This window comes from Glarea lozoyensis (assembly GCF_000409485.1).
Source record: "Glarea lozoyensis ATCC 20868 chromosome Unknown GLAREA6, whole genome shotgun sequence".
NCBI classification, from domain to species: Eukaryota; Fungi; Ascomycota; class Leotiomycetes; order Helotiales; family Helotiaceae; genus Glarea; species Glarea lozoyensis.
Window position 1 is genome coordinate 1,182,757 of NW_007361001.1, and position 25,161 is coordinate 1,207,917.

General features: G+C 47.5%; 13 protein-coding genes across 13 annotated transcripts; 4 read left to right on the forward strand and 9 right to left on the reverse strand.

Moving 5' to 3' along the window:
- Positions 1-1,127: 1,127 nt before the first annotated feature.
- Positions 1,128-2,456, forward strand: GLAREA_02685 (WD40 repeat-like protein; the record flags this gene model as incomplete). The annotated part of the gene is made up of 1 exon (XM_008087770.1): positions 1,128-2,456. The coding sequence occupies one exon, from the start codon at positions 1,128-1,130 to the stop codon at positions 2,454-2,456; it is 1,329 nt and encodes a 442-aa protein (XP_008085961.1).
- A 185-nt stretch (positions 2,457-2,641) lies between these two features.
- On the reverse strand, positions 2,642-3,737 carry GLAREA_02686 (LigB subunit of an aromatic-ring-opening dioxygenase LigAB; the record flags this gene model as incomplete). The annotated part of the gene is made up of 3 exons (XM_008087771.1): positions 2,642-2,888; positions 2,938-3,139; positions 3,245-3,737. The coding sequence occupies 3 exons, from the start codon at positions 3,735-3,737 to the stop codon at positions 2,642-2,644; spliced, it is 942 nt and encodes a 313-aa protein (XP_008085962.1).
- A 1,068-nt stretch (positions 3,738-4,805) lies between these two features.
- Positions 4,806-5,556, forward strand: GLAREA_02687 (NAD(P)-binding Rossmann-fold containing protein; the record flags this gene model as incomplete). Its single annotated transcript, XM_008087772.1, has 2 exons — positions 4,806-5,335; positions 5,394-5,556. 2 exons carry the CDS (start codon positions 4,806-4,808, stop codon positions 5,554-5,556), a joined length of 693 nt encoding a protein of 230 aa, XP_008085963.1.
- Positions 5,557-5,857: 301 nt separating this feature from the next.
- Positions 5,858-7,609, reverse strand: GLAREA_02688 (Zn2/Cys6 DNA-binding protein; the record flags this gene model as incomplete). The annotated part of the gene is made up of 1 exon (XM_008087773.1): positions 5,858-7,609. One exon carries the CDS (start codon positions 7,607-7,609, stop codon positions 5,858-5,860), a length of 1,752 nt encoding a protein of 583 aa, XP_008085964.1.
- Positions 7,610-8,485: 876 nt separating this feature from the next.
- GLAREA_02689 (Clavaminate synthase-like protein) lies at positions 8,486-9,793 on the forward strand (the record flags this gene model as incomplete). The annotated part of the gene is made up of 3 exons (XM_008087774.1): positions 8,486-8,800; positions 8,847-9,077; positions 9,134-9,793. 3 exons carry the CDS (start codon positions 8,486-8,488, stop codon positions 9,791-9,793), a joined length of 1,206 nt encoding a protein of 401 aa, XP_008085965.1.
- Positions 9,794-10,737: 944 nt separating this feature from the next.
- On the reverse strand, positions 10,738-11,250 carry GLAREA_02690 (uncharacterized protein; the record flags this gene model as incomplete). The annotated part of the gene is made up of 3 exons (XM_008087775.1): positions 10,738-10,826; positions 10,880-10,979; positions 11,032-11,250. 3 exons carry the CDS (start codon positions 11,248-11,250, stop codon positions 10,738-10,740), a joined length of 408 nt encoding a protein of 135 aa, XP_008085966.1.
- Positions 11,251-11,284: 34 nt separating this feature from the next.
- Positions 11,285-12,199, forward strand: GLAREA_02691 (S-adenosyl-L-methionine-dependent methyltransferase; the record flags this gene model as incomplete). The annotated part of the gene is made up of 1 exon (XM_008087776.1): positions 11,285-12,199. One exon carries the CDS (start codon positions 11,285-11,287, stop codon positions 12,197-12,199), a length of 915 nt encoding a protein of 304 aa, XP_008085967.1.
- Positions 12,200-12,371: 172 nt separating this feature from the next.
- GLAREA_02692 (Sm-like ribonucleoprotein) lies at positions 12,372-12,924 on the reverse strand (the record flags this gene model as incomplete). The annotated part of the gene is made up of 3 exons (XM_008087777.1): positions 12,372-12,706; positions 12,759-12,808; positions 12,911-12,924. 3 exons carry the CDS (start codon positions 12,922-12,924, stop codon positions 12,372-12,374), a joined length of 399 nt encoding a protein of 132 aa, XP_008085968.1.
- A 417-nt stretch (positions 12,925-13,341) lies between these two features.
- GLAREA_02693 (uncharacterized protein) lies at positions 13,342-13,794 on the reverse strand (the record flags this gene model as incomplete). Its single annotated transcript, XM_008087778.1, has 1 exon — positions 13,342-13,794. The coding sequence occupies one exon, from the start codon at positions 13,792-13,794 to the stop codon at positions 13,342-13,344; it is 453 nt and encodes a 150-aa protein (XP_008085969.1).
- Positions 13,795-14,750: 956 nt separating this feature from the next.
- Positions 14,751-17,658, reverse strand: GLAREA_02694 (Protein kinase-like (PK-like); the record flags this gene model as incomplete). Its single annotated transcript, XM_008087779.1, has 7 exons — positions 14,751-15,500; positions 15,550-15,618; positions 15,668-16,280; positions 16,327-16,464; positions 16,516-16,858; positions 16,908-17,378; positions 17,439-17,658. 7 exons carry the CDS (start codon positions 17,656-17,658, stop codon positions 14,751-14,753), a joined length of 2,604 nt encoding a protein of 867 aa, XP_008085970.1.
- A 590-nt stretch (positions 17,659-18,248) lies between these two features.
- GLAREA_02695 (FKBP-like protein) lies at positions 18,249-20,059 on the reverse strand (the record flags this gene model as incomplete). The annotated part of the gene is made up of 5 exons (XM_008087780.1): positions 18,249-18,454; positions 18,508-19,285; positions 19,338-19,808; positions 19,921-19,991; positions 20,044-20,059. 5 exons carry the CDS (start codon positions 20,057-20,059, stop codon positions 18,249-18,251), a joined length of 1,542 nt encoding a protein of 513 aa, XP_008085971.1.
- A 695-nt stretch (positions 20,060-20,754) lies between these two features.
- GLAREA_02696 (Class I glutamine amidotransferase-like protein) lies at positions 20,755-21,546 on the reverse strand (the record flags this gene model as incomplete). The annotated part of the gene is made up of 2 exons (XM_008087781.1): positions 20,755-20,963; positions 21,015-21,546. 2 exons carry the CDS (start codon positions 21,544-21,546, stop codon positions 20,755-20,757), a joined length of 741 nt encoding a protein of 246 aa, XP_008085972.1.
- Positions 21,547-21,970: 424 nt separating this feature from the next.
- GLAREA_02697 (P-loop containing nucleoside triphosphate hydrolase) lies at positions 21,971-24,712 on the reverse strand (the record flags this gene model as incomplete). Its single annotated transcript, XM_008087782.1, has 1 exon — positions 21,971-24,712. The coding sequence occupies one exon, from the start codon at positions 24,710-24,712 to the stop codon at positions 21,971-21,973; it is 2,742 nt and encodes a 913-aa protein (XP_008085973.1).
- Between the last annotated feature and the right edge of the window lie 449 nt (positions 24,713-25,161).

Consider the following 25,161-nt stretch of genomic DNA (forward strand, 5'->3'; position numbering starts at 1 on the left):
GTGGAAATGGAGCTGGCAGAAGATTGAGGTTTTTATAGGGTAAAACCAGTGCGAATCCAAGGAAACGTCTTTGAGATAACATTCCCAAGTAGTACCGTTTAGATATCTCTATATCCAAAGAATTCTCACAAGCGAGAAACGAAACAAAATTTCAATTAAGCTTAAACATGGATATGTTCTATAGTTAGTTAGCAGTAGTGACGCAAACCGAAACCTGGTTCGAGTATGTGTTATAAGAAACAAGCTATTTTGCAGTGACCGTCCACTTGATGCCAGGGCGTTTTTCAGATGATCCGAAGATGCTGTTCCAATCGTCGTTGCCAAAAGTCTGTTCGCTCTACCCTCGGCTACAATCTATCCCTGAATAGTATAATATCGATCTAGGCTTGTATGGAGCCCATACAAGGCTATTGGGTACAATCAATGTGGATCCAGAAAAAGACCTTCGTCTATTCCCTCTCAAACGATGGAGTTCATTTCGTGATCGGCCAGCGTTGTTCTCACTTGACAAACGCTCCTACATCCCGCGTACATTTGGCCCTGTAAAGAGTATTTTCGAGTCCTCTCTTTTGCCGTTCCCATGACATCTAAATACGAACCTAGTTGACAATAGTAAGTTTTTGGGAGAGAAATTATGCTCTATTAGACACCGGTGCAGGTCTGAGCGAGGGACTCTACTCTGTTAGACACCGGTACATGTCTAGGGCTTTTATATGAGTGGAGACTAATACTCTATTAGGTACCGGTACATGTATAGGGTGTTCTATATGGGCCGGGACTAATACTTTATTAGGTACCGGTACATGTCTTGGCATAAGCAATCACAGTTACTACCAGCTTATGTTTAACCCACACTTCAACAACATCTCAACCATTCTCTTATCGTGGTGGTGACAAGGATTTATGTCCATCTCATGGATTAGAACAACCATAAAGGCAATTAACTTTCCCCGGTCATCTCCGATGTCTCAGCGTTTCGCAGGTGAGTTTATTGGCCGTTTCTTTTGGCTCGTACCTCATATTGCTGTACATCTTAACAGAAGTTCAACTTTGTTTCTCATTCCTTCTTAATACACCGCTTTCTCTGACATCTAAACAATTGGCGTGTTAGCAGAACCATTCACGCCATGTCGGAAGAGTACATGGACTTTGACCGCTTCATCCACACATTCGAACTGAAGCTCGACAGAGAGTTCGACCACGATGACATAGCGGCATCTTGGGCTCCCTCTACCAAGAATGCCCCTCTACTTTGGGGCGAGGAGCTTGATGTGTTCGAACTCAATGACAACGACCCCATGTCAACCATGGCGGAGAAGCCGAGTGCTACACTGACAGTCAGTCCGGATAGTAAGTTCTTGGCAATTGCGACCAACGCTGTCATTAGAATCTACGTTGTCGAATCAAAGTTGTTGATGGCGGAGCTTCATGGACATGAAGAGACGATTGAGGCAGTTCACTTCTGGAAATTGAACCATCAAAACGTCCAAAATGCCCATTATGTGGTTTTTTCGCAAGACTCCGAGCCTGTGGGTGCAGATGGTACAATACTTACATGGTATCTCGACAAAGATGGTGAAAGGGTTGACGACACGGAAAATCCCATCAACTTTGAAGGCAGGTTCCTCTCGGGAAGCTTAACGGCTCTTAGTCACGACGAAATTCTATTCGTGCATTCGGATCGAAGTATAACAACACAAGGCTGGCCAAGACCAACCGAATGGTTCCCCCAGCTCGTCGTTCGCTCACTTTTGGATCCGCTCACAGAAGTCCGCAGACTTAAAGGCCACCAAGATGCAATTATGTGGGCTTCGTGGTCATCCACTGATCCCAATATCATTGCATCGGCATCTTGGGATGAGAGCTGTCGAATCTGGAATGCTGCGACGGGCGAATGCATCCACAACATCAGGCACACTAGCGGACAGAACTGGACAGGTGACTTCTCGCCCAATGGAGAGCAGGTTGTGTTTGCTGGGAGAAACCGGAGCGGCCCTCCAACTATTGCAATTTACTCAGTGGCAACCGGTAACCGCGTTCTGCAACTAGAGATGCCAGGTCTTCGCGGTTGGTCTGCACCGTTAGCATGGTCTCGAAACGGCGATGTGATCGCCCTCGTGATCAAACGTGCGGTCATCTTATGGGAGGTTGCCATAAACAAGACTACGGAAGTCTTGGAAGTGCATAGTGATGGTAGTTGGCGGGACAGCTTCTGCGGAATTACGAGTGTAAAATGGCTCGATAGGAATGGCGAAAAGCTCCTTGTTCGGGTGAGTGATCACACGATATTTATCTGGGATAGGAAGCGCAATTGGAAATGGAGATTGCAGAGGCCTCCGACGTTACAGGAGATGGTAACCCTCTCAACGGCAGAGGCGTTTATCGAAGAGAAGAACTTGCTGCTGTCTCTTGACGGAGATTGGAGGGTCCGAACTTGGGAACTCGAGTCAGGTTAACTCGAAGGGGGTTCACAAAGATAGATCTATTTTCTTGCTATGTAGCTATCCGAGGAAAAAGAAAAGTTAGAGATGGATGACAAGCGGTGGAGCAAGTCTGTAAAAAAAAAACATGTGTCGAAGCGTGAAACTAGGTACTCTACTGCAATTCTAAGAGCGTGATGCAATTAATCACCAACCGATAACTAAGCTGGGAGCTGCCCAAACCGATACTGCGCCCAGCTTAAGCTCCCCTCTGGAAACGTCCATAGCCTCTCACCAGCATCTCCATCCGCCGCTCCAGCAGCAACATGGAAAGGGAGGATATGCTCAACCGACGGATGAGCTTTGCGAGCATCGCTCCGTTCCATAAGTGCGAGCATCTTCGTCTGGCGTTCATCCGGCTTGGAGCACGCAGCTTCCTTTAGGGCTTTATCAAAGGAGTATGCATATCTAATTCAATCAGCAAGAAACGAAGTAGCATCAAAAGGACTTTGCTTACGGCATTGTGGCCCCAGTTCCGCGGGTAGCTCTGAAGTCGTGAAGGTTGTGAACCGCCATACCAGCGCCGATTATCAAGACGCCTTCATCACGAAGGCCGGCGAGGGCCTGGCCCATGCGATAGTGTTGGTCTGAGTCCTCGTTGCTGAATAGTGAGACCTGTACGATAGGAACATTCAACGGGTTCTTCTCCGGATCAAAAGCTGGATTATGTTTTGTCAAATTAGCCTCCATGAAGCAGAGGGATACCACACTCTAATTGGGGCTGCTGCTATCAAAGGCGACAGTATTGCTTGATATGAACATACCGACGATAAATCCCGCCCAGACGCCATGATCGAGACCTCTCTGTACCTTCTCAACTTCGATTCCAACAGCTCCCAGTCTGTCAACCACCTTCTGAGCCAATGCCGGACTGCCTTTGTTCGGGAATTTGTATTCGTAGTAGTGAGGTGGGAAGCCGTAGAAGTCGTAAATGATATCGGTCTGCTCGGCCGCGTTGATCTTGATCCTGCTGGGACCTTCTTGCCAGTGAGCAGAAAAGACCACGATTGCTTTCGGCTTCACCTGCGTCGTGATCTCACGTCCAATGGTGGCGAGTTTAGCATACGCTGGATGCGCGGTGTTTTCCATGAAGTTTGGACCACCTATGCCGAGGAAGTAGACGGGAAGCCTTGAGGAAGACATAATGCCGTTCACAGCTGGCTCTTGTGATGTCGATTCGGTACTTGTTGTTGATGAGATAGCAGCGGAGATTGAGATCTTAGTTTTGGCTAAGTAAGAGTGAACAGCGCGGTACATGAGTGGGATTGACAAGCTGATGAGGAGAACTGTTAGATATTTGTATCTTAGAGATGCAGCGGAATGATGCGAATTAACGGAAAATGGCATGACAGACGAGTGTGAGATGTTGATGATTTAAGCTCAAGATTTTCGGCAGGCGAGAAGATGAGAGCAGGAAAATGAGTGGCATTGGTAGCTCTGCTCACCTTAAACATCGAGCGAGTACTCCGCTTTTGACATTGCAGGAGTGTCAAATCCTCCCTGTTCGCGCGCGCGCATGGAAAATAAAATAAAACTACCTTGCGACTTGAAGTAGCTTCTAGTTGTCGGGATTTACATCACAAGTTGGATTTCGGAACGCTCCAACTCGACAATTTGAGTAGGAAGAGCCGCGCGGGGCCGTATCGGGAACGATAAATAATAGACCATAGGCTTGAAGTTATGAAACGCAATAGTATTAAACCAATCGTACTGCCTGTCTAGAATATGAAAAGCTTCAAAGTGAGGGAATTAGGTAGGTAAAGTCTCGCTTAAGATTCGCGCGCGGGGTGGAGACGTGGAATCCGAGGTGCCAATTATATAATCTCTACATACCTATCTGTACGTTACGTACATGTACAGTAGGTACCTAGAAAGTACATAACATAGCATAGCAGGGTGCTGTTCCCCACCCGCGCGGTGAAATTCCCAAAGAGCCTATTTTCGCTTGATCTTTCGCTCGCTTGCAAAAAGGAGGGCAATTCATGCCTTTGTTGCGCGCGCTCGCTTCGGGTGGATTCTACCAAATTATCGACACCTCCAGTTGCTGGTGGGCAATCGAAAAATGTTGATTGTAAATCAAGACTAGCGGAGCAGGCAGTGAGTGAGTGAAGGAGGCAGATCAGTTGCCTCAACGGGGTGGAGAAACCAAACTCGCCTGATCAATCTGTTCTCGCTCGCTTAGATGAATCCAGGAGACAGTTGAAGACAGAATATAAGTACCGACTTCAATCCCTCATCCTTCGCTTCAACTAAACACAGCTTCAATCATCAATATCATCTCCCTTCATATTAACCACTCTAACAAAACCCACCCAATATTCCATCATGGCACCTATCGTTCTCATTCTCGGATCTGGTCCTCGCATCGGCGCGTCCGTTGCAACTACCTTTGCTTCAAACGGTTACACTGTTGTTCTCGCATCCCGCAAAGGCACCAACAGCACCACTCCAGAAGGGTTCCTTTCTCTGTCTGCTGACTTCAACGACCCATCCTCCATTCCAGCCATCTTCGACGCCGTCACTACCAAGTTCAGCTCTGCCCCTAGTGTTGTCATCTACAACGCTGCCGCTCTCACTCCACCATCCGACAAGGACTCCGTATTTTCCATCTCCGCCACTAAGGTCGCTGCTGATCTCAACGTCAATACCGTCAGCCCCTTCGTGGCAGCCGAGCAGGCCGTCAAGGGCTTCCAAACGCTCGGGGAAGACGTCAAAAAGACCTTTATCTACACCGGAAACATGTTGAATGTTGCTGTCCTCCCCGTCCCCATGATGCTCAATCTTGGAATGGGCAAGGCGGCCTCAGCCTACTGGATTGGTGTCGCGGACATGACTTTTGCGAGCAAGGGCTATCGGTAAGTGATTCCATGCTGGATTTTACAGAGGGGTTGGACTGACCAATGTGTCTAATAGGTTCTTCTATGCTGATGAGCGTAGCGAAGATGGCAAACTCAAGGGCATGGCTCTTGATGGCCCAGCTCACGGCGAGTTCTATGCCAAGTTGGCAGAGCATCCAGCTGGTATTCCATGGGATGCTACTTTTGTCAAGGGCAAAGGCCACGTCCAATTCAAGTAGGTGTTTAGACTTGGGTTAGAAATACGTACCAGTCGTCGTAGCGTGATAGCATTTGCAGCTGATAGGTGGATTCTATTGACTTGGGTGAGAAGCCATGCTTCGGGTATATATTACAGTTCAATTAAGCGTTTTGAAGATGTCTTGCGTGACTGTGTTGATCTCAATTTGAGCCGAAATGAGAAGCACTAAAACGTGATTTATGCTGGAAAATTTATACCGTCCAAATCAATTTCTCACATGCACAAACTCGATGCTCGGCCCTCAAAATCGAGCAATACTTAGAGTTTGCAAACTTACCTTCTCAAACAAGCAACACCAAATCAGTCCTACCTTGATTTTGAAAGCACAGAGCGAGATCACGACTCGCAATGTCTCCCGAGTTTCTGTTGCGCCACACGTTCTCCATGATCTCAAGCGCCTTGCGCACTGTACCAAAAATGCTAGGAGGGTGCAACGCCTGCACCATTACCCGCAGGTGATCTTCTTGTGCAGATTCCGCGAGGCAGCCTGCAACGCAAAATGGCCAGGCCATGGTACGCAGCAGTCCTGGCGACGATGTTTGGCTCGAAAGGAGCTCAATGATTTGACCAACATGATAGCGGATATCAACACTAGAGGGCTGCCACCCAGATACAACTACGAAAAGGTAGATGAGAGCTGCGTGAGCCCAGACGCGCGTGACCAAAGAACTCTGGTTGGCAGTTGGCAGGCAGTACTCTGCTTTGAAAAGGTCAAACAGACTACCACCATACCTTGGGGGAGCCGCAAGATCGCTTTCAAGCCGACTAAGATTTGCCTCCAATGTATCCTTGATGATTGTAGCACGATGTACCAGCTGCATCACATCGAGATTTCCAGCACGCTTGCATTGCTGCTTCCATGCATCAAGCACAGCAGTCTCCCCAATCTGCAATAACACCCAGTTCTGACAACCAATGACATGTTCAAGGTTAATAGGAGGTTCAGCCCCGTCAATACTATTCAGAAGACTCCCGTGGTATTCGTAGAGTCTGGGTTGCTCCTGCAGCACCGTGCTCGCCATAATATCGTCCAATATCAAGAGGGCGGATGAGAAGCTGAAAGCCGCCTGTTCGGCACTTGGAATCTGGACACACTGAATCTCTGATGGTGGACCCAGACGACTCATGACCGTGTAAAATGTCGAGTCTGATCTGGACGGCTCAACCGCAGGATCAAACCCTTCAAACAGTCGTTTAAAAAGAGCAAGTGCTGCGTTGAGATGTGTCTGGCAGTTTTCAAAGCTCAAGACAGCAATATCAAATCGCTGCACTTGCATGATACTGGCCATGATGCGCACCGCTCCATGCAGGTGCTCGGTAATTTCTGAGCTCTCTATGACTTGCAGCGATTGCCTCAGCATTCCAAGAGTATCACGGGTCTGGGTGAGTACCGTTTCCCAAACAACATCAGAGGTTTCAGTTCCGCGAGCGAGAGAGAAGAAGTAGGAGCTCTGACATAGAATCGCCTGTCGTACTACTGGGCTACTGATCATCATTTCTAAGATCCATGCTCTACCACCTTCCAAAAGCGACGGTCGGTAAAATGGGAAAAGAAATGGAAATACATCTTCTAAGTAGAACATGAACAGGATCGTGTCAGACCGTCCAAAATCGATGTTGCGGGCGTCCTTGGTGATACGAGTGCAATCAGTCCCACGCTGAAACTGAGGGGGAGGTATAAGAGAGCACCGGCTACTGGCAACCTGAGCAACTTGAAGTATTGGGTTGGTCGTGGGCAGCGCCTGCTGAGGGAACATGACTTCAGGCTCGCTTCCAGGAGTAGTAGATGCAGTCGTACGGACGGCTCGTTGGCCCCGACGAAGATACGCATTTTCTTTAACTTCACGTTTGAGTCGCTCCATCATCTCCTCTTGTCTTTTGGCGCCATCCATCCATTCCGGTTTCTTCACGTCGTGATAACAGGTGATGTACAGTGTAGCGCAAGTGTCACATACTGGCTGCTTCTCGTCGCATTTTTTACGTCGAAGTCGGCAACTCCAACAAGCATTGGGAGTCTTGAGTGGCCTTCCCATGTTATTGTCAGGAGAAAACTGAAGGGAGTCAAGATCCATAACCCTCGGCACGTTTTGACAAAGCCAAGATCGATCTTCGGCCGAGGAGCTATGATTTGGCGGAAAATATCTGTTTCAGAAAATCTCGATAGAGCAGGAAAATAACGGGCAATCAAATGAGATATTGTGTTGTGCTACGAGGATTTTTGAAGCTCAGAGCAGAGAGACGTTGATGCCGTGCACGTGCCATCATGCTCAGACGGTTGACAGCTGACTAAGCCCCGCTTCTCTCAGGGGTATCAAGCTAAAAGTTGCACTTTTCGTAGATACAATTGGGAATTTGCCAAAAGAACGACATAAGATTCAAATCTAAGTGTTGCCAGGTATGTAGTATCACATGTATTGAATCTACCAGCCTGAGAGTAGCTAAAAGACTAGCACACATCCTCTAAAAGCTGTTGTTTATCATTACATCGAGTATCATCGATTCTTTTCACTCTGTAATGATACTATAAGTACCTAGAACAGTATCTTTCGCCACTAATCAAGATATATACGTTTTACTCTCCCAATTGTGCCAGTGAGGCCGAATTTGCCGTCTCAAACATCGTTCTTCTCATCAAAACTGCCCCTCATTCCAATCGTCTCGGCAATTCGCAATAGCTCGGATCCGCATCTCTTATTGGTCAACGATCACGACATTTGATCTACACCTTCCTCATGTCCTAGGTCTGCACGAATCCCAACTATGTCCAGAGCAGGAAGTATTTCATTCAGGATGACGGTAGGTGAGAACTACAAAGAGTAGATTGAAATCCAAGTTTTTGAGTATCTATCTTTCTTTCCTTTAACCACCTTACAAACTTGTAAACTGCACTTATCTCTCTATCAGACACAATGGCACCCTCCATCCTTGAGACCCAACCCCAAGCACCCCACTCCTTCACATCTCCAGCCCAGAAAACAGTAGACAGGAAAATCTTCCCAGACGGGATCAAGACCTCGGGCCAGCATCCTCCTGTATCTTCCCAGCTCAGACCGTATTCCGAGTTTCCCAAGGAAATCACCGGTGAGACGGTCTGGAAAGCAGAGGACTATCGAAATAACCCGGAGAGATGGGTTCATGTGTTCAACGAAGAGGAAATTGCGGAGTTAAGCGAGGTTGCTGATAAGTTTATTGCCGACAAGACACCTTTGACGGGAATATCTCAAGTGAGGAAACTCATATATGTTTGCATGATGGATCTAATTTATCTAGGATACTTTCAAACTCCCAAATCTCTCCAAACTACTAGCCTCAATTCGCAGCGAGACTTTGAATGGAAAGGGATTCATCCTCTTCAAAGGTTTCCCAGTCGAGAAATGGGGTAACCACAAGTCCGCTGTCGCATATATGGGATTGGGAACATATCTCGGATATTTCGTTTCCCAGAACGGCCGTGGTCATGTCCTCGGTCATGTCAAAGACGTTGGTGATGATCCAACGCAGGTAAGCGAAAGGCAACAACCAATCTACCTGACCACAACTAACGACATTACGCATAGATCGACCGCGTAAGAATCTACCGCACAAACGCCCGTCAATTCTTCCACGCCGATGACTCCGATATCGTCGGTCTTCTCTGCATAGCCCGCGCCCTCGAAGGCGGAGAATCCGACATCGTCTCCTCGCACCACGTCTGGAACACGCTGCAACGCGAACGTCCCGACGTCGCCGAAACCCTCACAAAACCCATCTGGTATTTCGACCGCAAAGGCGAAGAATCCGCTGGCGAAGAACCATACATCAAGACCTCAGTTTTCTACCTCGAAACCGGTCCCAACCCGCGTGTGTACTCCAAGTGGGATCCATATTACATCAAGTCCCTTGACCGGTTCATGGATAAGGGAATTATTCCGAAGCTGAGCCCTGAGCAGGTTGAAGCTGCTAAAGTCCTCGAGGAGACGTGCTTTAAATTGAGTCTGCATATGATTCTTGAGGTTGGCGATATTCAGTTTTTGAGTAACGAGCATGTGTTGCATGCTAGGACTGAGTATAAGGACCATGCTCCACCACTACCGAGAAGACACCTTATGAGATTGTGGTTGGCGACGCCGGAGAATGAGGGAGGATGGAAATTGCCATTCCACGATTCGAGTGAGAAGAAGAGAGGCGGAATCCAGGTTAATGATAACCCTCCTGTTTGTCCGTTGGATGCCGAGTAAATATATCGTGATCTTGCAAATAGTATATAGATGTTGTATATCTGGCCGTCTTCTTGAATGTAAATCTGTTTTTATTGTATAACGCAGCCTCCGTGTCGCGTAATCTTCTCGATCATCCGTATTCTGTTGCCGTCATAGTTCCCACGCGATCCATGTTCTGGGCAGAGAATAATCGAACTTTTGTATCCTGGTCCAGGTGGAACCAAACCTTGAGTTCCAAAGAAGATCGGACAAGTACTGAATCCCATACCTGGACCACATGGTTCAATAATTTCTAGCCATTCATCTCCGCATTCTTTGCTCTTGTGATAGCTGTATTTACACATTTCGAGCGGACTAGGTGAAAATTGCTGTGAAATGAGGATTTTAAAATATTGATATTGGAAGGTGAGGATAGTCTTAGGCGAAAGTGTATACGAGGTGATGGTGGTACTCGCCGACTGTTGCGAGAAACCTTAGCAGAAAATCAATCGAGCGGAAGTGAAAAGTCATTTTATAGAAGTTCGAAGACGTAGATGTGAATCGAAATGCCTTCACCACCAAGTCAATAAAAGACCGTTGAATCGATGAATAACGCTGATTTCTATACTGTACAACAATCGTCAGCAGTACCTAGGTACCCAGGTACCTATATCAAACACAACATCTTACATCCAGCCTGTCCAACCCTCCATTTACCCACCAGAGCCTCTTCAGCCTCCCTCTCACAATCCGACCCCAGACACAGTGGGATAACCACATTCCCCCACCCGCGACATGCAACAAAATTCCCATTCCCATCCCAATCCCTGATTTTGTCGGGCATGTAAAAATGCAATCACACACGCATGCCAACCCATTGCGCCATATGAACCCAGTTGTACATATTCCCTATCTAGCAATTGTGCTGTCACACCGGTTCCGCGCGCATATTCGGGTAGCCAGAGATGCCCGGGTTGCGTTGTTCATACCGGGTTTCCAGACTCGTCGTCTTCGCCCAGCTCTTTTTTGCGGATTGCTTGCATGAGTTCGTACATTTGACCGAGTTGTTGATCTGAATACAATTAGCTCGATTTCAATTACAATATCGTATGGAGAGGAAAATACCACTCATTTTATCAATCTTCCCAATCTCCATTCTGTCTCCTAGCCAGTCATCTCCTTCCAATTTCTGTGCGTACAATTGCCACTCCGTCAAGAAGCCAATCTACATTCCGATCAGCATCAACTCCTCCCTTCCTCTTGTAATAATGACCTACAATATGCGCCGGATTCTCCACATCCCTATGAGCTCTAAACTCGCTTTTAATATACTCATCTCCCAACAATCGCATCTCCCGCGGTAGACATTTCCGATGTGCACGGAGCAGACGACGATATAAAGGTATAGGCGGAAGTAAAGCGAGCGGAATAGGTTTGAGCGCTTTGCCTACTCCAGCGGATGTGGCAGTGGCTAACAGACGATGTGATATTCGCATATTGTGGTGTTTGTGTTGGCAATGGAGAAAGAGAATGTGGTGGGTGGATGACGATGATGAAATGATGCCTCGGCTGGTCCCGAGAAATGTTCAGCCTTATGGTTCACAAGATTTTCAAAAAGTCGGAAGTCGATGGAATTACAAGTTGATACGACCAAAGGAAATTATGTTGCCCACGCCTTCTACTGATCATGTATCGTTTGATCGTGTATACGAGCCAGCAGAGGATTCATATTTACTCTTAGATACCCTGTCTTCTGAGACTGAGAAGACCTTTCTGAGAGATCGATTTTGTCAAACGCCAGACTCTCCACTAGCAAACTCTCCATCACCGTTGATCGTCGAGATCGGGTCTGGTTCAGGAGTGGTCTTGTCATTCGTTCATGCCCATGCTGAGACGATATTTGGGAGAGCAGATATACTCACTGCCGGAGTGGATGTGAACCTGCACGCCTGCAAGGCTACAATTGAGACTGTTAGTGTTGCTGGAAAAGAACAGGATGGTCTTGAAAAATCTCATGGGTGTTATTTGGGGAATATTTCAGCGGACCTGACAACTGCTCTTAAGATCCGGGAAGTCGATGTCTTGATTTTCAATCCTCCATATGTGCCAACTCCAGATCTACCAGCATTGATACACGAAGAAAATCTTAGTTCATACGACACCGACTCTCATTTATTATCTCTATCATATGCAGGTGGAGAAGACGGGATGGAAGTTACAAATCGACTGCTAGCCGCTCTTCCAGAAGTACTAAGCTCACAGCGTGGTGTTGCATTCATCCTCTTATGTGCCCAAAACAAGCCCGAACTAGTCAAAAAAGAGATCCGAGCATGGGGAAACGAATGGAAAGTCGAGACAGTAGGAAGCAGCGGGAAAAAAGCAGGCTGGGAAAAGCTGCAAATACTCAGAATATACCGGGCATCTTCCTCCATCACAAATCAATAAACACACTGACAAAATCTCGCTTCCACAAATACGTCGTGTCATTTAATTTGCCAACCTATTTTCGTACCCATAAACGCCAGTGATCCCCATGAGCTCTCGAACGGCAACCAGGTCCTTCACTCGTGGAAAGATAGCAACAAACGCAGCCATTCCATCCGCAAACCACACAATCCTAAAATCCCCTACCACCGCCCCGTCCGCGTCCTCCACCTCTGCCTCTTCCACCACCACCTCCTCTCGGTCCACCACGTCCCCCACGTCCTCGAACAGGCGCACCTCTATCTGCCGCCTCCTTTCTAGCCTTGTTCTTTGGTTTGGGCGCATCGTCGATTAACAGCGTGTCTAAAGGCAGTGAATCTGGTAGGATGTAGTATCTGATTGTCGAACCTCGGAGGTTGATTGTGTCCAGGGCAATTGGGTCGCGACCACGTTGTGTCATCTTTACTGTGCGGAGCGCTGTGTTCATCTGGGGAGAGACCGATGTTATGGTACCGTGGATGATTGTGCCTGTGGTCGATCAGCGCATGTTCTCCTCAATCTTCGATGGGAGGATATATACCATTTTTGAGTTCGATCGTCACTGTCTCGTTCGCGCATTTCATCAAGAACCTACCATAGCCAAAATTGTCAGTCTGGAGCTTCGCGCGGGAGCCTTGGAGAAGTAGAGCTCAGCTTTGTGCCAGTAGAGGCGGAGTTATGGAGGGAGCTTACCTGACGAGCTTCATATTGAAATTAGGGACGCGTTGGCGTCGTTCGATTGGAGATTGGTAGGTGTAGAGGCGGGGTTGTAATGCGGGCGGTCAAGGTCATAAATTGAAGCTCTCCAATGTTCTCGCGAAATTCGTTGGCGTTGAAATATAGCGCACGTGACTTTTCACAAGGAAATACAAACGGCAGATTAATGTATCAGCCAACTGATGCTGTTCATTCTCTATGGTATCTTGGGTATCTATGGTAAAAAAGATAATAGATCACTCCCGTTTCTCTAACAATAAAGACATCATAAATCCACAGCGGCTAAACATCATTTCCAGGCAAACCAAAAGCGCTCATCTACTGCCAAATCCCGTATATCATCCCATCTAATCCGTCTTCTCCACCAGCGCGGGGGTATAATCAAGTTTCCAGCATTCCATCGCTCCTCACTTGTCCTTCTCGTTCTCCGAAACCCTCTCCCATTCATCCTCCGTGCTATGCTCCGACCTGCTCCCTCCAGAAGCAAACCTAGGTTTCAAATCTCCTACCGGCTCTATAACCTCAACTTCCTTACTCCCACTCTTCGTATCCGAACTCTCTATCACCGTCTCCGCCTCCGTCTCGCTATCATCCCCCGACCCAACCTCCTCCTGCCGTCGCTTCTTCTCCGCCATCTCCGCCTCTGCGATCCGCAATTCCGCCACAAACCAGTTGATAGCCCACCATAGTCCAGCGCTCAGGAACGAGAGGATGAGGAAGTGGATGCTGTAGGTTGCGATGAGGAGAGCGAGGAGGGTGGCTTGTAGACCTGCGAATGCGACGTTTGTTGCGACGAGGAGACTATGCGTAGGTCCGGGCGTGAAGATGGACTGGAACAGTTCTGTGAGAAATTGCGACATGATGAATTCGAATTCGTCGGTTCTTCAGTGAGGTATGCGCAACGGTGTAACAAGATTATTTGTGTCTGGTGTTGTGGGTTAGCAACGAAAAGCTCATGTGGTCGCGGGGTATTCAGAATGACGGCAGCACTTACTCTTCTGCGCGGCGGATAAATGGGATTCCTGAGACTGGTGGTGACAACTTGTTTATAAACGGCAAATTTATTGGACAGATATAACAGTAGAGAGGTGACCGGAATATAGACGTAGCCTGAAATGTGGATTGAAGGTCAGATTGGAAGGTCGGAGGGGATGTTTATCTGTAGATTTGCCTGATTCGGCAACAAAGAACGCGTTCAGGAAGCCTGTTCAGGGTTCTGTCGGCCCAATATCTGACAGCGGTTCATTGGATTCGTCAACACCCATTCCACATCACAAACATATCACCTGCAGATTGACAGCATGACCACCGCGCGGTTCACCTGGGCAATGAAGCTTTAATATGTCTTGCACGCTTCTGAACCACAGACTATTTTCAGTTGAGCTTGGTCTCTGTCAGTTGCCGCGTACAGCGTGTATGCTGCGCTCGTGAAGAATTGCAAGCAAAGGTAGGAAGTCAATTCTTTCGATCTTGGAGCGGTAGCTGTTAAAACGTGGGTCTTGCAAGTCAGTATATAACTGCGTTTCTAGCAGGTATTGAACTCCGCGACATATTTCAATCATCGCTGCTAGGGAAGCCCTTTTACCGCAACTACCAATCTTCAGGTCAAGAGATATCAACAAACAAGACAGTAGCAATGGAGATCATATCGTTCTATTGGTCTATATGCTCTTGTGCTTTTATGGACTTCATTAGGTCAGTGTCCGAGTTATCACTTCAAATTGACACCTCCACAACGTCGTCAAGCAAAAGAGAATAATTAAAACGAATGTAAGGCATCCCTGCCCAGGAAGATTTCCGCAAAATTCGTCCTCGCTCAATGAATGCTTAGTCTAGTTCTGTACCAAACCTTCTTTCCCGCAGCGTTGCCAGCAGATATACCTCCGACCCTTCCAACGCTTGGTCTACCACCACGGAAACGTCGATACGTATAGCCAAGGAAAGCACCTTGTTTACGCAGTTCGAGGACCTTTGGTGCTGTTTCTCTGTCTCGGAGTAGCTTGTCTCGTGGGCGCTTCTTTTCTTTTCGCCCATAGTGCTTAACAAAAGCTTTCAGATAGTCCTTCTGTTCCTCCGCCATCACAAAGTTATCAATCTCTTTCTCCACTTTCTTTAACCTCGCCGAATCATGAGGTCTCTCAATATATCCTCGAGCTAAGATCTGGATCTCGCGGTTGAATCGTTTCAATGCCTCACTGATCTCATCTGATGTCACCTGTGGCCTTGAAGCGGAATCTGAGAAATCCGAGATAGGATCCTCCTCGTCAAAGTAGTGAGTGTCATCCATTGACTTGATATTCGGAACGAACGGTGGCACCATCATATGAATACGATCCCAGTGGATATCACGAAACCATTTGTGTCCCTTGATGTCTTCTGCATCATGAGGATACACATAACGTCCAGCATAATCTCTGTTATTCTGCGCCGCTGGGGAGGTATCATTCAGCTTGTATCTTCTTGAGCACATGCGAGTGTCCTTGTCCTGGATTATACTGCGTATAAGATCGTGACATCTCTTACTGACAACCGGCTTACTAGGAAAGGCGAAAGTATTCTTGTGGTTCTGTTCTCTGTAAGTATTGGCTTGCCAGATACTCGGTGAGCTCACGTACTAGAATGTTCATTTTGGTTTGTTGCCTGCCACCCTCTTCTGCGAGAAACGGCGTGTGGCCATAGAGACACTTGCGAAACGTTAGCCTTCGCCTCATTTGTTGTAAAGCCCGACTTTACCTCATATAAAATCACCGCCACGCTCCACCAGTCGCAACGAGCATCGTAGAGCTCGCCTCTCACTACCTCAGGTGCCATATACTGGCTGGTTCCAACCACTGAGCGAGCGAAAGTTCTGTTACCGTTGCGATTACGCCAGTTGAGGATGCCACCTGACTCGGATATCTCTGATGAATTTCTCTCGTGGCGATCTTTGCCATTTGTAACGGCATTACCCATCTTCATAGCAGTGGCCGCATTGCGAGCTTCTTTCCGGTCAAGAGTGTCTCCTTCGACATTGATGCCCAGCTTTGTCATTAAATAATACCTGTGATTGTTGAAGTATGACTGATCATGGGACCAATGGCCGTCAAAAGCCAGACCAAAGTCTGATATCTTGAGGTGCCCAGAAGCTGAGATTAGGAAGTTATCTGGTTTGATATCACGATGTATCCAGCGTAGAGCGTGTGCTTCCTCGATGCATAAAATCATCTCAGCAATGTACCACTTAGTGACAGGTTCTGAAAGAATGTTGTCTCGAATTAGAAGACCTAGAAAATCGCCTCCGGGCATGTAGTCCATAACAAGGTACAGGCTACTGAGATCTTGAAAGCTTGCGATGAGTGGTACAACCCTAGAAATATGAGCTTCACAGTAGGAAATTGGGGACTCGACCTTACCATCTCGAGCCTTCTGCAGAAACAAGAAAGTCGCGTTCAGCACGTAAATGGCCTTCTTGGCTATTACGAAGCATATCAGATTTCCGGATGACCTTCATAGCATAAATGGCTCCTTTCTTCTTCTGGTCTGCTTGGGAGCTATTGTATAAAGGTTAGTCTGAGCTAGGCTTATGGTTAGGGTTCACCCACTCTGTCTCTGACTTTTCTCTCACCAGCCTCACGACACCAAAGCTACCTTTGCCAAGTACTTTGACGACTTCGTACTTTGAGGCAGTCACGTCTTGCCCAGCCAGAGCTTTCATACCAAGAGTCTTCATCACTCGAGTCTCTCTCAAATGATCAGTCTCCATCTGCGCCAAAGCAAAACGCTTGTGGTTCTTCTCTGCCTCTGATGAATTAGTGTCTTCATACAAAGCGCACTCGAGCTGACGGCGACGAATTGAACGACTTGTCATCAATGAGCATGTCACATCGTTGTAGTGGCATTCCAAAAATATTTTCGCAGCAGCCGCTTTTTCAACGGTGACGATGGCTAAGAGGGAGTTAATATAGAGACCACAAAGTATTGGCACAATACTCACTAGGTGTAGGAGTCTCCGTAGCGTAACACTCTGTTTCGGCAATGGAAGAAAGTATGTTCTCATTGACACCACTGTCTCCTATCGCATGCTTCCCAACACTCTTCTTGTTTTCTGAAGATTGCGCCGAATTGGACATAATATTATGCTTTGAGGACCATTTCGAGTCAAGAGAAGTCTTGCCGGTAGACGGGCCAGGTGCTGATGACTTCCTTCCCGTGCTCATAGAATCTCCTGCTGAAGTAGATGGAGAATTTGGGGAACTTCCAGCAACGTTATCAATATGAGCTGGATCGACCACTTCTTTGTCGATGGAGATAACCACTGGCCTATTGGTTTTGAGGTTTGCGCGATGAACTACGGTAGGATCGACTTGGCCTTTCAGCATAGCCATTGATATCTTCTTCCCCAGTCCCGATGACACTGGTGGCTGAGGTATTGGGATATCCTCTTCTTCGATCGATGCATGAGAAGCTGTAAAAAGAACTGTCAATACTTTCCAAGCTTTGAAGATAGAGGTTCAATTGCACATACAGTTATTGGTCATGGATCGCAGAACAGTCATAATCTTCGAGCCGTGTCGACGAAGTTTGGAAGGCCTTGCCTCGTGCTCGGGCGAGGAGGGAGGAGTAAGTGGAGAATTATTACGTGGCGTAATTCGGAGAGGAAGCACCGCCATATTCTGCTGATAGCCCTCGAAATCTGGTTGTTGTCCATCTTGGGGGACGATATTCTTGTTGCGGCCGCGCTTCATAATGGCGGATAAGAATGCTTGGGTGCCTTTCCGCAAATTGCGAGTCTAGCACGTCCTTAAGTTGAAGTGAGCCAAGAATAATGTTAATGATGGTATGATAGTTGATGAGACATGAAACAGAAAAGCAAAGCTCTCTCGCCGGGCAAGCTTGGGTATACTCATTAGCGTCAACGGTGATGATCAATGAGAGAAACGGCAGGAGCAACCTGTAAATATCATAATAGGAAAGCACCGTTTTCATTTACTACCTAAAGCATAGGAAGAAGCAAAGCAACTAGTATAACGAAATAACAACTTTTGTCCATGCGCCTGTAATGCTTGTGGATATCCTCATTCCATCTCGCTTTTCTGCTCCTGTCCGCTCTAGACAGTTCCAAGCAAAACCACGCAGGTCGGAGATCTATGCAAAACATGCCACGGTCCATATTGAGATACTTGACAGCCCAGAAATACAAAGCAGCAAAATCTACCGCTTGAGAGATAATGGAGAAGTTATACAATGGAGTGGAAATCCCATCCGAGGAGCTTTTCCGTATAATATCGCTTAATCGACAAGGTAATCCCAGAGAAACGTCTGAAGTTCAAGATATCTACTTGATTTCCATCAACTTGACATCAAATACCAGAGTGCTGTTTGGAGGAATGCCAGGGATCTTTTGAGAGCCGTATCCTTGCTGGGCCGGAATGGTGATTCGTCGCTCGCCGCCAACGGCCATTCCAGCAACACCGATATCCCAACCTTTGATGACTTCGCCGGTACCAAGCTTGAAGGAAAATGGTTTGCCACTCTTGTTTGCTACAGAAACTAATCAGACTCGAATTGTTACGGGGAATACGAGGACAACTTACAGTCAAAGACCTTACCATCGGTAAGCTTGCCGATGTATCGCATGCCGACCTTGTCACCTTTCTTGCATGCTCGTCCTTTGCCGACCTTCTTATCTTCCATCTTTACGCCGTTGAGGACTTTGGTGGTTGGCTCTGCTGCCTTTACAGCTGGCTTTGGGGCCTCCTTTGCGGGTGCGGCAGGCTTAGCCTTTTCAGCAGACCCAGTCGGGCCTTGTTCAAGATTCTTTGCGAATTGAACCTTCTTGTCGCTCTTTGGAGTTCCATCAGCGGCCTTTGACTCCTCAACCTTTGCAGAAGAAGCTTCGCCATTGTTCTTCTTCAATTTCTTCAACTGTTTCTTACTGAGCTTAGGCTCTTCAGCATCATCAGACTTCAGAGACTTGGCCATGATATCGTCAAGAGAAGCAGGTTCCTCGATCTCTTCGGCGGAGCGCTTGTTCTTGCCCTTCTTCTCAGCTTTCTTGTCAGCCTTTGCAACGAGTTTTGGAGCTTCTTCCTCGGAATCAACCTCGGTGATGCGAGGGTTTTCGAATGCATCCAAATCATCAGACTCCTCATCGTCGTCCATCAGCATTTCAAGCTCATCCTCGGCAGGAGACAGATCATAATCCTCATCATCTTCATCATCTTCGGAGTCATAAACTTCGTGATGGTGGTTGTGTCCATCATCATCTGGGATGAGAAAGTTTCCGGTGAGGTAGACGGCGTGAGTACCAGTGACCTTGAAGTAGACCTTCTCATTCTCGCCGACAGTAATGTCCAAGGTTTGTTGGTAATGCTGAGAGGAAATATTAGTATGAATTTGTCGCAGGCAAGCAATAATTACATACCTTTTCTGGATCAAGAGTGCATAGAACGAATTCCTCAATCTCGAGCTCCTCACCATCATCGCTATCTTCATCACTATCCTCTTCCTCCTCGTCGTCATCATCGTCTGTCAGCTTGGACTTTCCCTTCTTGCTGACTTTGGTGCCATTGGTAGCCGCATCCTCCATCTCCTCATCAGACCCATCATCCTTGATTGACTGCATTAATTGCTCCAGCGCAGCTTGCTTGCGGGCCTTCTTTGACTTTGCTGGGTCGCTTGGTCCGCCATTAGCTTCCTCCTCCGATTCGCTATCATCCGAGTCGCTCTCAGCCAAGAGGGCGCGCATGTATTCCTCATTGTCCTCCTCATCATCGTCGTCTGAGGCCTGGGTCCGAACAATTTTCAAGGTAGCTCTTGGAACGCTGGTACCTTCGGCCTTGTCATCAACCTCTGGGGCTTCGGTGGGATCAATTGCGGCCATGGTGATACGGAACTGTTGCATTCATGGTTAGCGATAACTCGTCACAAAATGGAGAGCGATGGTAGAGTATATTTGCGTGATGAGTTTTTCAGAGCATAAGGATATGAATTAAATTAATACTTACAGATGCTGGGAAGTCTGGAGTAGCTGGAACCATAACATCTCCGCAAGGAACCTCAAGCCCATAGAGGGCGACTATAATATTGTCAGACCGTGTTTGCAAAGCAGGCAGGACGAATAAACTTACCTGGAGTGAAAGGCATCTTTACAGGATATAATCAAATCGTATAATGACTTGATCAGAAGTTGTCAAGTTCGCGCGCCTCTTCGAAAATTCTGTGAGAAAAACAGAATCTTTTGGAGTGGAAGAGGAAGAGCGGTGTCTTTTCCTGTAAGTATTTTCCTCGAAGCTCCAAGAAAAAAAATACGATTAGATAGGCAGGAAAAGTGGGGCTTTCACTTGGGCAACCGCTGGTGACAGGGGTCGGTCCGCAACCGTTGCTGGTGGGGCAAACTATCGACGACAACCAACAAATTCTGTAACTCTTCACTAACAAGGACTGCTTATTATATCAAGAATAATTTAAGAAGAGTTATGTGAGTTTCAAATTACAATCTTGGTTTCTATTTCAAAAATGAGAATTTGGCTTAGAGCCTATTTCCCCGCGAGACGTACAAGTTTGAACAACATGGAGAGTCTCCCAAGTCCCGAGTCAGTTGCGCAGTTTTACCTAACAACCACTTGAGCGCCTCTCAAACTGACAGAATATCATTCATTTTATCAAGGTTCACTTAAGAAAAAGACGTTACTAGAAGCATGAATGATAAGATTGTGTTAGTTCGGAAGTCTTGTTGGGGAATATCACTTCGATATGGAAATAATGTAATGATCAAGTCCCTATATTTGTCTAGCTACGTCAAACTTCAACTCAACGAACAACCAATTCCTCCAAAAATTCTACAGAAGCTTTTTCCTCTTTCCACCTCCAAAAACTGTAGCCTTGATAATCTGCATCAACCACCACCCAGTCTCCTTAACATTACCATTGGGATAAAACTCCCCCTTCTCACCCACATCCGCCATCGCTAACACACACTCCGTCGTAGGACTCGGGAAATTATATCTCAGATACGCCGCTACCATCTCCTGACCATTCGTGATGCCACCTACATCCAATTAGCTTCACACCTCTCACCAAACTCAAAGATCAAACAAACCACTACTCCAAATCCTCCCCTCCCTAACCCACCTCCTCTCATCATCCCACACCACACCCGCAAACTCCTTCCTCAACCTCCCCACCAACCCCCTCGGCGCACTAGCTCTCTTCCCCTCCAAGACTCCCGCCGCAGCAAGAACTCTACACCCCGTACAAACACTCAGCACATCACACCCCTCACTCCGCGCATGTCGTCTCACAAAGCCCAATACCTCTTCCCCGAACTGCGCATCAGGAGCCGGACCCGGTACCAACAAAACATCCAGCATACCCGGTTGTACGTCTTTATCCGTAATCGTTTTCGGAGTTTTGATGACTAGAGACGCGGTTAAGGCGACTTCGGGCGCGGAAAGCGAGATGTAGTGGATGGTGGATGGGATGGCGAGGGCGAGGATGGGAGCCGGGAGGTTGCAGGCTGAGATGTAGGATGGGTCAAGCATGGCGAAGAGGTCGATGGGGGAGAGGTCGAGGAGTTGGACTTCGTCGGGGATGAGGACTCCTATTGTGAGACGCTTTTGTTGTGTTGCCATGTTGATGTGAGTATTTGCGTTGCTGCGCTTGCGATGTTTCGAGGTATCTTTAAAGGCTTCGGACGAAATTAAAAAGACGCCGGCTGTTATACATAAGCTGTGGGAGGTCGCTTTATATACTGGAGTTCGACGGGAAGGGTAGCCGGCTTTACGGATTTACGGCGAGTTTGAAGCAAGCACTCGCATGAAGCATACTCTGCACCTCCGCTAGAAGCTTACGACGCTTGTCAATTGCTCACTCGAGATCGTCTAGAAATGCGTTCATTAATTATAATCTATTAGTCGAGTTCAGTGATCATTCTAACCCAAGGAAGAGCCGTGATTAAAATGCCGAGTTTAGCGCCATAGCCAACAAGAATAAAGAAATGCTTTAGACTACCAAAAGCAAAGTGAACAATAAGAAATATCAAATAAAGAAGTAAGTCTAATCAACCACCTCTGTAACTCTACCCACAAAACCTTCTAAACCCGCGATACCTTTCTCCCCACGTTCAGACCCATAGTAAAGCCCATGCCCACCTCCAGGCATCACCAAAATCTGTGATCCAAGCTCTATCCACTCGCGAGTAGTGATCAACTCGAATGTGAGATCAGTAACACCGTCTGATCCAAAAATAAGTGGTTCCGGCCCATCATCTTTTTCCAATGAATGTTCAACGCCGAAAACATCATCCAATTCGTCGGTCAAGAGAGAACCACTTTGCGTTTCTTCGTGGGGCGACACTCTTATTACTTTAGCTGTAGCTCTGACACTGGCAATGTACACTACGACCAGACTTCCCGGGGTTACAGAGTTGATGTCACCATCGTCGAACGAAGCAGTGAACCCACTTGCTGCTTGCAGAGTATGTCCAGTATTGATCATAGCCTTGCTTGGGATGGCTATGACCATACCTTTGCGCACCTGAGGCGGCTTCTTGGGACGAAGCTCGGACGAATTGTCTGAGCTTTCGTCCTGTAGGGCATCGAAGACGATGCCTAAAGTTCCAACTTGGCCAGCTTCGAGTACATGTACAGGAAGGCGGAGATTTCGGACACTGACAATATGAGCATTGTGCCATTCCCCTCTAGTAACCGAAGCTGATACTAAATTGCGTGAAGCAGCTCTGACGAGCTCCATGGTTGAAGGGTGGGAGAGAGAAGCTCCAAAGCTGTTTGGAAATGATCGCGCTTCCGAATTGGGCACTGGCGAATCTTCATCATCAGATCCAGCAGGAAATGGCCCCACGACAATTGAATCACCAACAGCGAGCCTTCCAAACCGCAAATAACCAGCTATAACTACACCAGTATCGACTGCATTGTTTCCTTTGGAAGCCAACGGTTCGTAGGAAGCTGGAAGCCCGAATACGTCCTCAACATGGAACAAACATGACGGTTGTTCTGGATTGAGAACCAGACCCACATAGTCACGAGAAGTTGGGGTTGGGGGAATAGGGAGGTTCTGTAACAGATGATGTAGCGAGCGAATGCCGGTGCCTTTCGATGCACTAGTCATAATTATAGGGACAATTGTATTAAGGTTATCAGATGTTGCCATCAGATCTATTGTCTTCTGCACCACTTTAGCATCGTTCTCAGATATCGTGGTCAGGTCTGATTCGGCCACCGATTTAGACTGATCTGGGGGAATGATGGCGGGGATTCGCCCGGTGCCCTTGACAGCAGTGAGGACCTTCGCTAGCACCTGACGCAGACTGTTTTTCGAGGCAAGATCAAGTTTCGTGATAACAATGGCAAGTGGCTTATCTAGCTTTAGACAAAGTTCAAGGTGTGCCTTGGAAAGATCGATACCAGCTCCAGCACTGCCAAGAATTTCTTGAGCTGAAGAAGTTCCCCCGGCACCCGTTGGTGTATTTTCGCCGTCGTCCGCTGCGATACAAAGCACAGTCCAATGTGGAGCCCAGCCAACGAGACCACGTACGGTTGTTCTTCTGTATCGTGGATGACCTGCAGAGTCGGACACGAACACAAGTCTGCCAGACTCTGTGGAGGCATGAATATCTGTCCACGAGCTGACGTTTCCAGATGCGAAATTGAAGACGTTCTTCCCTTTGTACCCAATGAGCTCTTGTGCCACTGAACTAGTCATTCCGGACACGATCTCATGTCTGTGTTTCAAGAGACTCAGCCGACTTTTACCACGGCCATTGTCCAGTGTAGCAGTTGAGAGTGTGCCTAACAAGCTCGACTTCCCTGATGTAGTCGGCCCCGTCAAAGTGATCCGAAGCTGTTCGGTAGAAGTATGCTCCTTCGCTAGAGGGAAGTCATCAAAATGACTTGATGGCATTTTTGGTGATCGATCATCATTAAGGTTGGCGGCCGTTGCCTTTGACTGGTTTGCTCTCCTTGAACTTATATCTGGAGTAACGAGCGCTTCAGCAACCCACAATTGCGCTTGATGTCGCAGAAGTCCTGAATTCAGAGATGAGCCCATAGGGTTATCGTGCCCTCGACCCTCTTCGGACTGAGATATCACAATTTTGGAATGCACGCTGGACTCCTGCCATTCACAGTCTCCAACCACAACCATACGCACTACCTCCACATTACAGCCCAGACTAGCTGCCATTGCTTTGAGATTTGTTAGACTTTCATCCATTTCGTCTTTGGTAAGACCAACAAACGTTCCATCATCAGAGACACCAATTTCATAAAGCGCGCCACGGCTCTCTTCCAACCCTGCCAAAAGTTTTGCAGGTCTAGATGGTGTTTGCAAGCTAGAGGCAGCTTCTGGCAATTGCGGCAAAACCAAATCTCCTGTTGACGATGCATGATATGGTGCAGACTGTTGTAGACGCCACAACAATTGTGTCGTCAACTGTTCCAAACGAGCCTGGCGGGATTGATTGGATGGAGCAAGGACAGGACCTGTCTCTGCACGATATGGATGGCTCGGAGCCAAAGATATAGTACTCGAAGAGCTATAACTCCTTCTTGGTCTTAGTAGCAAGTGAAGTTTGTATTCAGTTGGACCTTCTTGGGGTTCTGCCTCTAATCGTGTGACTCCATAGTCAGACAAATGAACAGAGTTTGTTGGCGCGCTGAATGGTGTGGTCTGTCCACCTCTTGGTTGCGGAGTTGACGACTTCGGGGTATCGATTGGGGTGAGCCATGGAGAAGCAACCCTCGTTGGCTCTGCATCATATGTGAATATAGAAGCCATTGATCCACGCTTGTTCTCTATGCACCCTCGGTTCCCGCTTGTAATGAGCTATGCGATGTACCCAGGTATATGTATATAGAAGTAGTATTCAATCGTTGTTATCCAACTAGTCCTCACGACGTTTCTTCAATTACCGCCGCCGTATAACTGGCAGCATTCTATTTGGTATAAGCCGGGTATTGGTATGCTCGTAGTGCTCTCGGAAAAGTATGGTCAATGTTCGAAACATCTTGACTGGTTGTCTTGGGAGTATGGGAGTGGAAGTGGTGGTGTTGGCAGGCACGACGAGTGGCGTGGTTTAGAGGGTCGACATTTCGATTCTAGGTCACATGTAGTCGATTTGTTGTATTCTTTTTGTTGCGGAAGAATTGGCCAACGCAAGGTGTAGGAGCTATTCTTATGGATGTTGACCTGACTGTGGAGTGCAGTCATCCGGCGGCAATCATGAG